Source organism: Thunnus maccoyii, chromosome 15 (genome assembly GCF_910596095.1).
Source record: "Thunnus maccoyii chromosome 15, fThuMac1.1, whole genome shotgun sequence".
Taxonomy (NCBI): Eukaryota; Metazoa; Chordata; class Actinopteri; order Scombriformes; family Scombridae; genus Thunnus; species Thunnus maccoyii.
Window position 1 is genome coordinate 9,298,164 of NC_056547.1, and position 13,495 is coordinate 9,311,658.

The 13,495-nt window shown below is 39.0% G+C and overlaps 2 protein-coding genes across 4 annotated transcripts in view; one reads left to right on the plus strand and one right to left on the minus strand.

Moving 5' to 3' along the window:
- The first annotated feature begins 1,515 nt into the window (after positions 1-1,515).
- On the plus strand, positions 1,516-4,720 carry olah (oleoyl-ACP hydrolase). Its single transcript, XM_042434843.1, has 7 exons — positions 1,516-1,824; positions 2,009-2,139; positions 2,364-2,502; positions 2,618-2,717; positions 3,621-3,790; positions 3,879-3,961; positions 4,407-4,720. The coding sequence occupies exons 1-7, from the start codon at positions 1,802-1,804 to the stop codon at positions 4,547-4,549; spliced, it is 789 nt and encodes a 262-aa protein (XP_042290777.1). The 5' UTR covers positions 1,516-1,801; the 3' UTR covers positions 4,550-4,720.
- Positions 4,721-5,070: 350 nt separating this feature from the next.
- Positions 5,071-13,495, minus strand: part of LOC121912609 (sodium/hydrogen exchanger 3-like) — a 31,306-nt gene continuing 22,881 nt past the window's right edge. For all 3 annotated transcript variants that reach the window (XM_042434840.1, XM_042434838.1, XM_042434841.1), the window contains 15 exons: positions 12,205-12,507; positions 10,597-10,757; positions 9,564-9,642; positions 9,199-9,376; positions 8,865-9,085; positions 8,567-8,769; positions 8,393-8,482; positions 8,226-8,296; positions 8,002-8,131; positions 7,705-7,850; positions 7,162-7,285; positions 6,812-6,985; positions 6,387-6,441; positions 6,212-6,298; positions 5,071-6,127 (listed from right to left, as the gene is read on the minus strand). In XM_042434840.1, coding sequence (XP_042290774.1) covers positions 5,829-6,127; positions 6,212-6,298; positions 6,387-6,441; positions 6,812-6,985; positions 7,162-7,285; positions 7,705-7,850; positions 8,002-8,131; positions 8,226-8,296; positions 8,393-8,482; positions 8,567-8,769; positions 8,865-9,085; positions 9,199-9,376; positions 9,564-9,642; positions 10,597-10,757; positions 12,205-12,507 — 2,321 coding nt within the window. In that variant the 3' untranslated portion in view covers positions 5,071-5,828. The remainder of the gene's footprint in view (positions 6,128-6,211; positions 6,299-6,386; positions 6,442-6,811; positions 6,986-7,161; positions 7,286-7,704; positions 7,851-8,001; positions 8,132-8,225; positions 8,297-8,392; positions 8,483-8,566; positions 8,770-8,864; positions 9,086-9,198; positions 9,377-9,563; positions 9,643-10,596; positions 10,758-12,204; positions 12,508-13,495) is intronic.

The window sequence follows — 13,495 nt, forward strand, 5'->3', positions numbered from 1 at the left end:
AGAAGTATAGATACTATGTTAAAATCTTCCTTCTCTCTCATTAAAAATCCAGAATCTATAAATATGTAAATATTGTATCATTCTGCAGGTGAAGCTTAAGCATCCAAGTGAAGTAACAGTGGGAATGAACACATTTTTGAGTGGAATGAGACTTTGAAGATGAGTATAACATTTGGAATACAACATCTGTTCAGTTTGATGAGAGGACTGGAAGTGTGGCTGTAAAATTAATAAGTTGTGCTTCAAAACCACAGACACAGGAACAGTTTCTCCCCCTCTCGCTGTCACACACCAGTGATAATTGATCCCTAGAGGGTGAAATTCACGTTACAGCAGCAGTGCAGGAAACAAGGTAACAGATAAGAACTAGGAGTAATAAAGAATTCAGTTTATATACGTTATAAACATTATACACATTACATTACTTAGGTTACATTTTCTAACTTGTGGGTTGTAAAAATAGAAAAGTTGTGCAAAATATGTGCAGAAGCAGCGGTTCTGGTAGATGTAGCTATAGATATATATGTATATGTTATATAGGTCAAGTAATGAATACAAAATAAATTAAACATGCAGTAGTGTTACCTACATAGTATAAATATACAGTACCAGTCAACAGTCAGGAGGGAGGCAGTGAGATGGACAACAATTTTTCTGTCTTTGTACAACTGGGTTTATTAGCAGGGAGATTTTCAGGTACATAAAGAAATCGACTCAAAATCGAACTTTGGACACTCTCATGGATCTCTCTATCACAACACAATTTGATATGTTAAAAAAAAATTAGTGAAAACTAACAACATGGTATAAATATATAGTATACTGATTTTAAAAATCTTTTTTTTTTGTTTTGTTTGTTTTCTTGTGTTTTTTAATTACTGTATTTTTTCATACGCTAGCTGTTTCCCTGGTAATCAGTTTTGTTACTATATGCCAGTGCTTCTCAAAGTGGGGTCTGGGGACCCCCAGGGGTCCTTGAGGGGGTTTCAGGGGGTCCCCTGCAAAAAGGGGAATAATTGATTTTCAATCCATCCATAAGTAACACAATGACAGAATGTATGACTATTTTGGTCATTGGTTTCATACACTTTCTGTAATAAAACATCTAAAAGCAAAAATCTTATCAGATGGGGGTCTGTGGTCTAATCTGTGTCAGTTTAGGGGTCTTTGATGTGAAAAAGTTTGCTGTATGCAGGATGTAATACATAAAAAAATCATGAGGAAAAATGTTTCAGCAGCGGTCTTACGGCTACAGTTTTACTCCATTTTCTTAATTGATTTCTATATTCTATACAAATATTATCGTTCTAGCCGTTTCTAATAATTTTCCTCTCTAGATAATTTTCTATGATGTATTTAACAAAGAAGATGAAGTGGTTTCCTGTTTTATCGTGTCTGTCTCTGTCTAACTTGACGGACTGTCGCCTCCGCTGAGGGAACTCCGTCAGGAAATACCAACTGTAGAAAAACGTCACTTCCTCCAAACTTTTTTTCTCAAGTTTTTACGTCATGTTAGAAATTAGACGTACGTAGGTTGTGTTTCACCTTTCGTAATTTCCCATGCCCTTTCCCGTCTGTCCAGGTATTGTAAGAGTTTTACTGCAGAGAAATGACACGGTGTAAACCTGCTGTGAGTTGTTTGCATGTATGCATGGACATACTCACTCCATACTGTAGATGTCTCTAGTTTCCAGCTGTAACTTTACAACAGCTCCATCCATAAACCAAAGAAGAGCATAATCAGGAAATAGTGCACTTGCCTGAGCAGCATGAGGAATCACTGTTTTCACAAGAGAAGTTGATGCCGCAGCAAGCAACAAGCAGGTGTTACTTCATATTTTTATAATTCCTATTTTTTTTTAAACATGACCTTTGCTTTAAGGTGAATTATGTGGGTGGATGAGCCTCTGTCTTGCATGTATTGTTAAACAGAAGTAAGAGCATGCATGGCAGCAGCTCATCTAGATGTTTAAACAGTCTTTGAACTACTCATCTTGTGTTAAATCAGGATGGAAAAGGTGATCAACTGTTTCAAGAAAAGTCCAGATGCTGTGGCCAGACTGATCTGCTTCCCCTGGGCTGGTGGAGGGTCCATACACTACGCACGCTGGGGAAACGTCCTCAGCAGCTCCATAGAAGGTAAAAAAAAAAAAAGGCCTGTAAGATATTGTGTAAGTGCTGAACATTGCACTGTCACTCCATCCTGTTTACTTTATAGTCAGTATTTCATAAATGTTTTTAAATAATTAGATTTCTTCATGTACAGAGAAAAGATATTCAGTTCCCCTTCTTAAAAGGAGCTTGAATACTGCTGCACTCTGCTTGAAATGTTTTGCTCTTAACACATTTTCTGTCACTTTCAGTATTTGCTGTCAAACTTCCAGGCAGGGAGAGTCGAGCCAAAGAGCCGTTCTTTCAGAACATGCAGCAGATTGTGGATGAGGTTGTTGGTGTTTTGTTACCGCTGCTGAAAGAGAAGCCGTTTGCTCTGTTTGGCCACAGGTATGATGATAATACAAGTATAATACAGTGAGTAAGTAACACAAAGTCTGTCATGATAACACATCACTGCCTCCTTTTTGTTTCTAAAATGTTTTATATTTCTGATCCGTCTCAGTTTTGGCGCCTTTACGAGCTTCGCTGTTGCAGATGCTCTGAAGAGACTCCACAACCTCCAACCGGTTCACATCTTCCTGTCTGGTGCTTCTGCTCCTTATGTAAGTGATTACATAAAGACTGCTATTTTCATTTTTCTGACTTTTGTTTTTAAATATGCAAGAGGAATGATTCTCATCACGCTCCACAGCTAAAAGTAATTTCCATCCTCCCATGGTGTCCTGATGGATGGTTATTTATTTAAATTAATTAAACACCAAGTAACTAATGAGATTTAATTGACTGATTAGAGAGACAAAGCAGATCAGTATTAACTTCTATTTTTATGTCTTTAGTCCAATACTGCTTGAAGAAAAAATATTCATTCACAAAATATCCAATTTCACAGACAATTTCAGCAAAGCCTTCATTAAATACTTTTTATATTTATACAAGAAAAAAGAAGTTCTTACATCCAAAGTCATGAAGTTATAGCTAAGTCTTTAGTAAATCAAATCAACTTTATTTATTTAGTATTTTACACACAACACAGTTGATCCAAAGTGCTTCCCAGCACACAGAGAGGAAGACAAAACAAAACAACAGAGAAAAAAAAGAGAAAGAAGAGACAGACTTACAGAGACTTTAGGAAAAATATCTGAGCTGGATTAAGTTAGTCACAGTTAAAGGCTAACAAGTAGAAGTATGTTTTAAGATGCTGCTTGAAAATCTCAATAGTGGAGAGGAGAATCAGATGGTGGGAGTAAAAGATGCGTAGGACCAACAAAAGTCTGTAAATGGAGAAGAAAGCAGAAATCGTGCACACTGTTGGTCACTTATACTCAGTTTCTACAGAAGGAACCAGATGTTTTGTTGGGTAAGCTCTGATCAAATTAGATTCTAATCTGATCTGATGAAGCTGCACCGACAAAAACACCTGAATATTGAGAGTTTCTAGTTTAGACGCTTTACAGAAGACAACAGTTTGGTGTTAAGTCATTTCTATTCTGTCTTTTGTCTTTCAGTCAGAGACACGAATCAACGCCCCGAAGAGATGCGGCTTAACAGATGATGATTTCCTCAAGTGGATGACTTCGATAGGAGGAACTCCTCCTGAGCTGCTGGCCAACCCTGAAGTACTGAAGCTCTTCCTTCCTGCCCTGAAGGCCGACCTGCACATTGTGGAGAACTTCAAGTGGGCTGACGACTCTGTTTGTTACTTATTTCATATTTAAGCATTCATTTTAAATGTTCTGTGATTCAGAACGAATGTTTTCCTGCAGGTGTAACAAGCCAGACAGTCCGTTTCTCTCCTGCCCGGTCACATGTCTGGATGGAAAGGAAGATATTCCTCATGACTTACAAGGTCAGTCTGATGTCCGTCTTTATTACACACAGTGGACAGAGCCACAGGTTTCAGGATGCTCAGTATAGAAATAGCAGAACAGTAGCCTCCACAAATTCAGTTTGCAAGTTGCAGTTTTGTTAGATGAATTGTTCAGGAGTTGAAAAATTATTGATTTAGTGCCAAATACATACAGTGCACATTACAAATAACCTCAGAGCAAAGACACATCACCTCCATCTTTATGTAGACTAGCCTGCAGTGAGGGTGAAAAATGGAAAAAGCTAATTTTGCCCCAAAATATATATCAGACAGTAGTCAGTGGCTGTAGGTGCATTAAAAACATAGTATGAATTTATGTTACTGTAGTACAGTGCTGTATGTGATCACTATGTGTGCTGAATGACTCAGTTGAAGTTATCTCACTGTTTAAATGTAATTAATTTTTTTTTTTTTTCATCAACAGCTTGGAAAGACATCACAACAGGAGATTTCACCGTCAGGATGCTGAATGGATCTCATTTTTACCTGAAGGATCCTGGAAATGAAAAAATAATATTAGACTACGTCACAAAGCACCTGGAAACATCCGAAATGGACTATTTATGATGAAATATGTGCAACTGTAGATTGTATCTAATGACTTTAATGTTTTGTTTTTCTACTAATTCATTGTGAGTTAATTTAATTCTGTACATTTTAGCTGTGTAACATAATGTGTTTGAGCTGTGTGGAACCTCATGTGTAATAAATCTAACTTAAGAAGCCTGAAAACGACAACATGAAATGGTCTCAGTCATCATCTTGGTCTCTTCTGAAAGGAGTTTGTAACAAAAAGAATCAGCCTACATGATACTGAACCAAATTTACATGTGAGGAAACTGACCTATTTTACTGCTGTGTTTTGCATTTATTCCTATCACGTAGAATTATAATCCTTTGTGCTTTCAAGTAATACATAGTGTGTCAGTGTTGGGTAAAGATTAAACCAGATGCCATCCTAAATAAGCTAACAAACCCCAACTGGCCATTCACGTCACTACTTGTTAACCAATTAAGAACTTCTTCAGTTTGACCAGCTCCACATCTCTCTATTAACATAACATAAAATCAACTCAACAGAAACAAAAGATTTTTCTCATTTTAATTTCTAAATCTATATTCAAATACATACAGTTCAAAACCATGTCCAGTCAGTTAAAGTGTTATTTGTCGGAGGTACATAAAATATAGTTTCTGTTTGAGATGGTGGACATGTCCATAAATATTATTTAAATATTTCTTCATCACATAAGCAACATTTACAGTGGTCTTATCCTTCAAGTTTAACGTTTCACCTTAAGTTCTGTCCTCAGAAAAATGAAAAAAACACACAGAAAAGAAATTAATTCAGATTATAGAGATGGAATTGATTTCATGTTACTCTGTATGCTTCATATTGCTATAATTTCCCTTTTTTATCATCTGTATAAACAACAAATCTACACATATCTACATTCTTGAAAATGTCTTGTATCACATTAAGGGATAAGATACTCTTTAGGGGATGACGAGCATTTGCAATGTTTGACAAGTTTGCTATGAACCAGAGGAGAAAATAAGACAATGTTCAACATGTTCTGGTAAATAACCTGCCACTGTGCGTACAGGATCTCTCATTTAGCTTTGCTCAGTGAAGGGTAAAGTTAGAGCAACAACAGAAGCTGTTTCAACAGCACAAAGGTTATGGGATTGTGAAAGTTTTGTGCGGAAGCAGGATTAAGATTAAACGAAGGAAAAGAAAACATTCTCTAGTCAATTTTTTGAGAGTAGACGGTGCAAAGTCTGAGGTTGTGTTCTGTGTCTTTGGCAGCCATGTAAGAGGGAGATGAAGTGGGGAGGTGGGATGCTACATGTGGTCACCATCTTTGTGAGAAGGCGGCGGCGGCGGCGGCGGCAGCTGGTCGTTGTCGCCCCTCTGGTGTGTGGCAGGTGTGTCGGCCAGCATGAAGGAGTCCGTGGAGTGAGTGCTGGTGCGAAGTGGAGCCAGGCGGCGCAGGTTGCTGGGCGTCCACGGCAGCCTCACCTGGGCTCTCTGCGAAGGAGCCACTGTGCTGCTGTCGAGTTCGGCCTCCGCAAGCCACGGCGGGATCTGCATCGGTGCCATGGGGTCCTGGTCCAGCATGAAGGCTGGATTCTCGATTCCAGCTGAATGAAAGACAGAAACTGAATTAGTGTTTGCAGGTTTTTGGAGGTCAAAGATAAGAAGACAAGGTGTCGGATTCATTTTACCTCCTGCTCTGTAGGTGACCCTCATGGGGAATGAACCACCTGCTGAGTCATAGCCGGAGGCGGTGTCCCCCTCTGAGAACTCAAAATCTAGAAACACAAAAAAAGTTTTAATAAAGGTTTTTTTTTAATGAAGCACTAAGTCTAGTATTAATAGGCATATAAAACTGATACAAACCTTCATCACCAGAAAGGTAGCTTTTACTTTTATCCATTGATTTTCCATTTGGCATCTGCAGTAAGAAGAGCAGTCAAGTCAAGTTTTGACCATTAGGGTTGGGAATCTGGGTAATTTTTCAACACCATAGTTTTGGTACAATACTTTTTTTAATACCTTATTTTTAAAAATATGAATATGTTTTACTGCAAAACTCTATTCTTTACACATCCAAAGAAACAAAAGGTCTGATATCTTTAATGTTTTCTAAACACAAGAAGCTGCACAAGAACTTTGTCCGACTAAAATAGTAAAAAAGTTGGCAACATTTCTCTTTAAATTAGGTACTTTAGTGATCAGAAAATAAGATTGTTAGTTAGTAGACAGTTCTTGATCCTCAGTGATATGGACACATAAAATTACATATATGTTATGGATTATCCAACCTTTTGCTGTTGGTCTTTCTTTGGGTGCTTGCTTATCGTCTTTGGTGGAGCGACACCCATCTTTGCGGACTTGAAGGACTCCAATCGATTCCTCATGGTCCTCTGGAAGATCTCCTGCACCTCATTTTCATCTTTGTTGACATCAAAGTGGCTCCGGCTGTACCTATGTCGGTGCTATAAACCAGAAAACAAACAGAAGAAGAGAATAAAATGGAGCGTGAGAAGTGGAGAACTGATGTTTGATAAGAAAAAAACAACCCATTATTCATCCAGAAAGCTTATTTCTTATACGTTTCAGGGTTTCAGCTTTAAATGTTATGAATGTAGTGCATATAGAGGATCATGCTCACCTGTTTCCTGCCCCTGTACAGATGCTGCTGCAGCAGGTGGTGAGTGTTAATGTCCTCAGTTTCCCTCATACCGTTCATGGTCTGCTCGTGCATTTCCAAGCTCACCGATGGCACAGGGTCTCTCCTGCAGGGGACAAAATCATGTCAGTTAGTTCATGTGTAATTTAGGCTTTTGTGGCAAAAAAAATTGCAAGAGATTGGGAGCTAGATGGTAGGACAGTACAGTACATTTAAACTAGTTCAGTTTGTTTGAAGTGTGTTATGACTGTGTGTGAACACTAGAGGGCAGTGTCTGAGCATTCACATGGAGGCAGCTCATCTGTTCAATAGTTTTATAGCTCTGGATAGTTAATACGTTTTCAATAAATTTATCTAAACATGAGAGCTGATATTAGTTGAAAGTAATTAAAGGAATTTGAGTGTTTTTAATACATTATTGTTCTTGAAGAGTTTGTTCACCACCAGCCCATCCTAGACAGGTTTATATAAATACTTCTAATCAAATTTTATCTCTGATTAAACCAGCTAAAAGGGTTTGCTCACCTCATAACAGACGTTCCACCATAATCATCTGACGTGTCGTACGTGATGTCAGGCATGACCTCTGAGATATCCTCACCAAACTTTTTCTTGAAGTCAATGAATGCCGTTTCATTCCGGACAAACTCCAGAGAGCCTCTGCGTTCACCCTGCAACAACGAGACCGGAGGATTTCTTTACCAACAGCATCCAATATATACTTATACTTGTCCTTTAATGTCCACTTTGCCCATCAATCAAAAACACGACAACAAATGTGTGCTACCAGTACACCTCAGCCTCTCTGTGTGCGACCCTCACCTCAGCCACATAGCTCATGGCATCCTTGAGGTTCAGCTTATGGAAGACTTTGAAGACATAGTCGCGGTTCTTCCTCGCAGATGGCTTCATCAAAATCCCTGTCATCCATTTCTCCTCAAAGTTATTCCACCTTCACAGCGAGAGAAGAGATAATTGTAGCTTTATTCAAACACATACAGTCAGGCGGTTTTACAACTTGAATCATCAAAGATGTGTTTACGTACTTGTCTCTCATGTAGTTGTGTCCTATTTGTCCAGATATATCTTCTATTGCAACAAGCATGTGATCAAAGAACTGAAAAACATCAGAAAATATTCTGTAATTGCTGGACTTTAAACTGGAAGTTTATGTTTCTTGCGGCTGTTTTTAAAAAGGGGAAATTTTTTTTACCTTACTCTGCACTTTCTCTATGAGTGTGAGCTCAGTCTTTGCAGCTCTCTTTACTTTGAGCCAGGTGACAAGAGGCTTCATTGTTACTCCCTGCAAGCAAGAGAGATTTACAACAGGTTTGTCCAGTAGAAAATGGGCAAGTTAATCTAAACAACAAGAAAGAAAAGCTGTTACCTGAAGGATGACAGTGAAGTACACTACAATCAGAGTAGTGCAGACCATTAGATTCTTCTCCTTTATCTTGTGGTCATCCAGCATCACTGCCAGGCCATACGCAACCGCCCCTCGCAGGCCACCGTAGCTCATAATAACCTGATCTATGAACTCCAAGGGGACCAGTCTGAACTTGTTGAGAATCCAGGTGAGGAAAAAGACACCTGAAGTGGACATGGCACACAAACACAATGTGACCTTTACCATCAGACTGTGTGTTGTTTGCTCTAAAAACCGACAGCTGAAGACAAAATCTCACCGATGATCCTGTATACAAAGATGAAGAGGAGCGTGAGGAGGATGAAGCCTGTGTTCCAAACCCATATTGCTTTGTCAATGGCCGAGATGCCAAGGAACACAAAGATGATGGTTTCTGATCCATTGGCGAAAACCTTCATGGCATATCTGACGGTGGTGACTGACTTCTCGTCCATGTTTGCATTGATGTACTTCTGGCAGGACATGCCACAGAAGACAATCCTACAGTACAAAAACACTAAACTATGACTTCATCCATAAAACCCCATAAATATTATACAAGATGAAACACAAAAATAATAAAACAGATGAGATTTTTATCATGGAGCACTCACGCAAGGATGGCAGACAGAGAGAGCATCTCCGCAGTCAGGTAGGAGAGGTATCCCAAGACAAAGATGAAGCCTGGCTCAATGATCTGGATGTTTTTAGTGCATCTGGTCAGAAGAGAGAGAAGTATCCCAAACACCAAACCGAGGAGGGAACCGCCAAACGCCACCACAAAGAAGGAAACTGGAGACAGAAAGACAGAATGTGTGAAAAAAAAAGAGAGAGCTATTATCCCAAACATCTTCCTGTAAATACATAATGTCTTCACACCTACAGTATCTCTGGGGAATCAAACCTTTGTAATTAAGCCAGACCAGACATGCACAGTTACAGTGTCCATTATCAATAATAAATAAATGACACTCCTTACTTATTCCTTTGATTATCTCCACAGCATCAATTTGGGGTCCTCCTAGAGACACAAATGCATCAAACACATTGAAGAGCACCTAAAGTAAGAGAAGACAAAGAAAAAAAGAGTATAACTTCCTGCTTATCACCTTGATCTACCTCCTAGAGTTAGAAAAATACAAAGAATTGATACCAGACAAATTATAATCCTATTATTGGACTATATTATTATATTTTTATGATCTGTATTACATTATTAATTCCTAATGCCTTATCATTTTTGGAATTCCTCCAACCAGCCTGTACAAGAAACTGTCTTTGATCTGCCTCTCCCATTAATTTTTAGATTCCTTTTATCTTCTATGTTTTTGTTTTTCTTGATCTTCCAAGGGCTGATTTGGGAAGCAATGCTGATATGAGGCCTGTAAAGCTGATAGAGTCAGTGTATGTGATGTTAGGATATTCAGAATTCAGATAAACCACCACACATATTGAAATTGCCCAACAGATTTTAAAGAGTGTTGTAACCCAGAGGTTTGTATAATTTTTCTTAACACACAAAAGGGAGATATGTTGTGTGCAGTGTACACTCGAAAGCACCATTTTAATCCCCCAAATTATGCACGTTTTCATTTGACAATACCGCAATGCTTTCTTCAATAAGCCACATTGCAATCAGCCTAGTATTGTACAACATTGTCAAAAGGCGTGGAAAGGTGAAAGTAACATCTTTTCATGCCTTTCACGTCTCATTGTACTTTCAGTCATAAAGAGAACCGAATTATGTGATTCATAGTGCATATAAGAAATATGTCTTGTTCAATCAAACCAACTCAAACAGCGCTTTGATTGATTCAGATAAAGTTTGGCAACGGTGACAATATAAAGGTCCTTTCTTTGAAGTGCACAATGTTTGCACTCTTTGCACTTCATGTCTTGGAAGTGTACTTTCCAGTGATAGATGTCTCTGCAAACTCACAAACTATTCCACTTCTTGCGCAACGTCAAGGAAAGTTAAACACAGCACTTGCATAGTGAAGTAGCATACGAACCACTGTCACGCCGTCGTTAAGCAGCGACTCTCCAAACACCATGATGAAGAGGACCTCATTGACATGGACCTCTTCAAACACAGCGATGACGGCTACGGGGTCCACAGCGGCAATTAGACTGCCAAAGAGAAGATACTGCAGCAGACCGATGTCCAGGTCACCTACAACACACAGGGCAGAGGATATATTTAAATTTGGCTTTTATTTACTGTACTTGAGCAGCTAGTTGAAAGAGGTTTGAGGGTTGTAAAGGCTGCACATCCTTTAAACACTCTGTCATCTTTTAGCTGCCGAATAAATACCATGACAGCCTTTTAATCAATACTGGCTCTCTATTAGCTTTAACTTGTTATTCATTAGACTAAAGCTAGTGTTCTGATCAGTGGTCCAACCATTTACGAATCAATCTAAAACAATTGTCAAAATTAAAGCTGGTTTGGGAATTTAAAGGACAGGTGTGTAGGATTTAGTGTCATCTAGTGTTGAGTTTGCAGATTGCAACCAACTGAATACCCCTCCCCCTCCCTTTCCAAGCATCTAGGAGAACCTACGGTGGCCACAAAACTCGCAAAAAACGTGAAAGGCCCTCTCTAGAGCCAGTGTTTGGTTTGTCCGTTCTGGGCTACTGTAGAAACATGGCTGTGGAACATGGCGGCCTCCGTAGAAGAGGACCCGCTCACTATGTAGATATAAAGGGCTCATTCTAAGGTAACGAAAACGATTCTTATTTTCATGGGCTTATACACTTATTAAAACATACATAATATTATATTCCATTTCTGCCAAGTCCGTTCCGCTAGATGACATTAAATTCTGTGCACTGCACCTTTAAATAATATTTATGATTGTCTAAACTCACTCATAACGTAATAATAAATACAATAGCCATTTTCTGTATTATGAACCTATTGATCTAAACCTTGCCACACGTGTTCAATACATGCCAAATTCCTTTATAAAAATTATATCTTTATTGGTAATTTACAAGAAAACAACCAATCAGCCAAGACCCATTTCCTATAAATCACATAATCAGGCAATTAATGAAGATACAACCTGGCAGGAGATTTAGACAGGATGTGTCCAAAATGTCTGTCTGACTGTATAACAAACATTCAATCACATAATCATAATACATGACGAGCTTTCATCATCATGGTGGCAGAAGAGAGAAGAGTTACTAGACAGCTAAATTTGGTCATTTTTGTTACTTCTTTAGAGATATAGATTAGCCAAACTAAGAGATTTTTATTAAAGCTGAGGATTTCTTTGTTCCCTGTGATTCACCAAAGAAAAGGTGTTTCCTACAATTTACAGCATGTGTAAACCAGGTTAATAACCACTATAACTCTATAAAACTTTGATCTCTCCCATTAAATAAAAGTATTTCTCAATCTAATGGAGCCTTATATCCCAATTTGTTTTTTATTGTTGCCTTCCTATCTTACAAGCCACTACAAACATCCAGTTTGAAGCAGACGTACAGAAAAACCCACAAAAAGGCTCTCAAAATGCCACAAGGGGGTCCTGCCATGTTCCATTTAATACTGACCCCTTCCAGGTGACATGAAGCCTACTGAAGTGAAATAAAATGAATGTCTCTCTTACCCATGGCTCCTCCTTTGGCGCACCCCCAAAGCGAGAGCCCCACGCTGGCGGCATTCCAGCAGGTCCCGATGACGGCATAGACCAGGATGGCCCCCATGTTGCTGAAGAAGAGCTTGTTTGGCATGAAGTAGCCCGCATCCAGGATGATTTGGGGCAGCAGGTAGAAGAAGAACACAGTCGGCGTCAGTTTGAAGGTCTGCACCTTGTCTGCACCCCAAATTATGCCACCCAGGATGAAGCCGAAGCAGATGAGCAAGGCGCTCTCCGGGATCACGCTGGTCACATGGTGGTTGGCCTCGATGACTGTGAAGATACAGAGAGAGCGGGAGAGAAGGAGAGAAATCAAAAAATAAAATGATTTGTGAGACTTTTCTAGTGGGTTCTCCCACAAGGGCAAGGAAGTGTAGAATCATAAGAATTTTATTGAGACTATTAATGAGACTACAAGTATAATTTATAATCTCGGTTCAATTCTGGTCAAGTCTGCGTGAATTTAATTTTGGATTCTGGGGCTGAGAAAGTTTGCTTTTGTTGCTGCATCCCCAGAAAGGAGTTGAGACTCAGGATGAAACTTTTGGGAGGTTGCAAAATTCACAAATGATCAACTGTTTCACTCAGCTGAGAAAGTGTCACTTTTTTTTCTGGGCATATCATTAACCAGCAGGGTTGTGCTTATGAGAAATCTCTCTGCGTAACTAAAGAGAGACTTTTGCTTGAGGTAACTTGACTTAATGGCCTGACAAAGTGTCACTATAATTCATTTAATGATCGAGGCCACTGAGCCGTTGCAATAGACCCATTTCAAAATGTTGATTTACCGTTCGAGTCCACAGGGCTGGACTATTGTTCTTGTTGTGCTGAGATGTTCCATCCAAAAGTTGAATAAGTTAAAGTGAAGGTCTGTTATAGTTCAATGCTGTGTTTATATTTGTGCATGAGTGGAACCCAAAGTACAGTTACACTTTAGAACAAGTTTTGCTGCTTTTAATACTCTAAACTTTTAAGATCAATTATTAAACCATAAAGTGACTCAAAAAAGTGTCGTGACAATCTGAGGAATTTCAAATATGGTACAAGCATTCATAAAAACGGAAAGAAACTCTTCTGTTCTCTGGAACAGCATGCTGTGTTGATAACAGACGACTGTTCACGGCTGCAGTCAGTTACAGTTTGTTACATATTAGAGGCGTACAACTGTGCAATTTACTAATCCCTAACTCTCCAAAAACAGCACTTTCTCGTGTTTAAATAGAAAAGCATACAGTGCTTTAGTTCTCCTTCCATTTGCAAA

Bases quoted from the DNA above. Each gene is read 5' to 3' on its own strand.
- olah (XM_042434843.1), top strand. From the start codon at position 1,802: ATGCCGCAGCAAGCAACAAGCAG. The intron at 1,825-2,008 runs GTGTTACTTCAT...GTGTTAAATCAG, and splicing joins CCGCAGCAAGCAACAAGCAG to GATGGAAAAGGTGATCAACT. The intron at 2,140-2,363 runs GTAAAAAAAAAA...TGTCACTTTCAG, and splicing joins CCTCAGCAGCTCCATAGAAG to TATTTGCTGTCAAACTTCCA.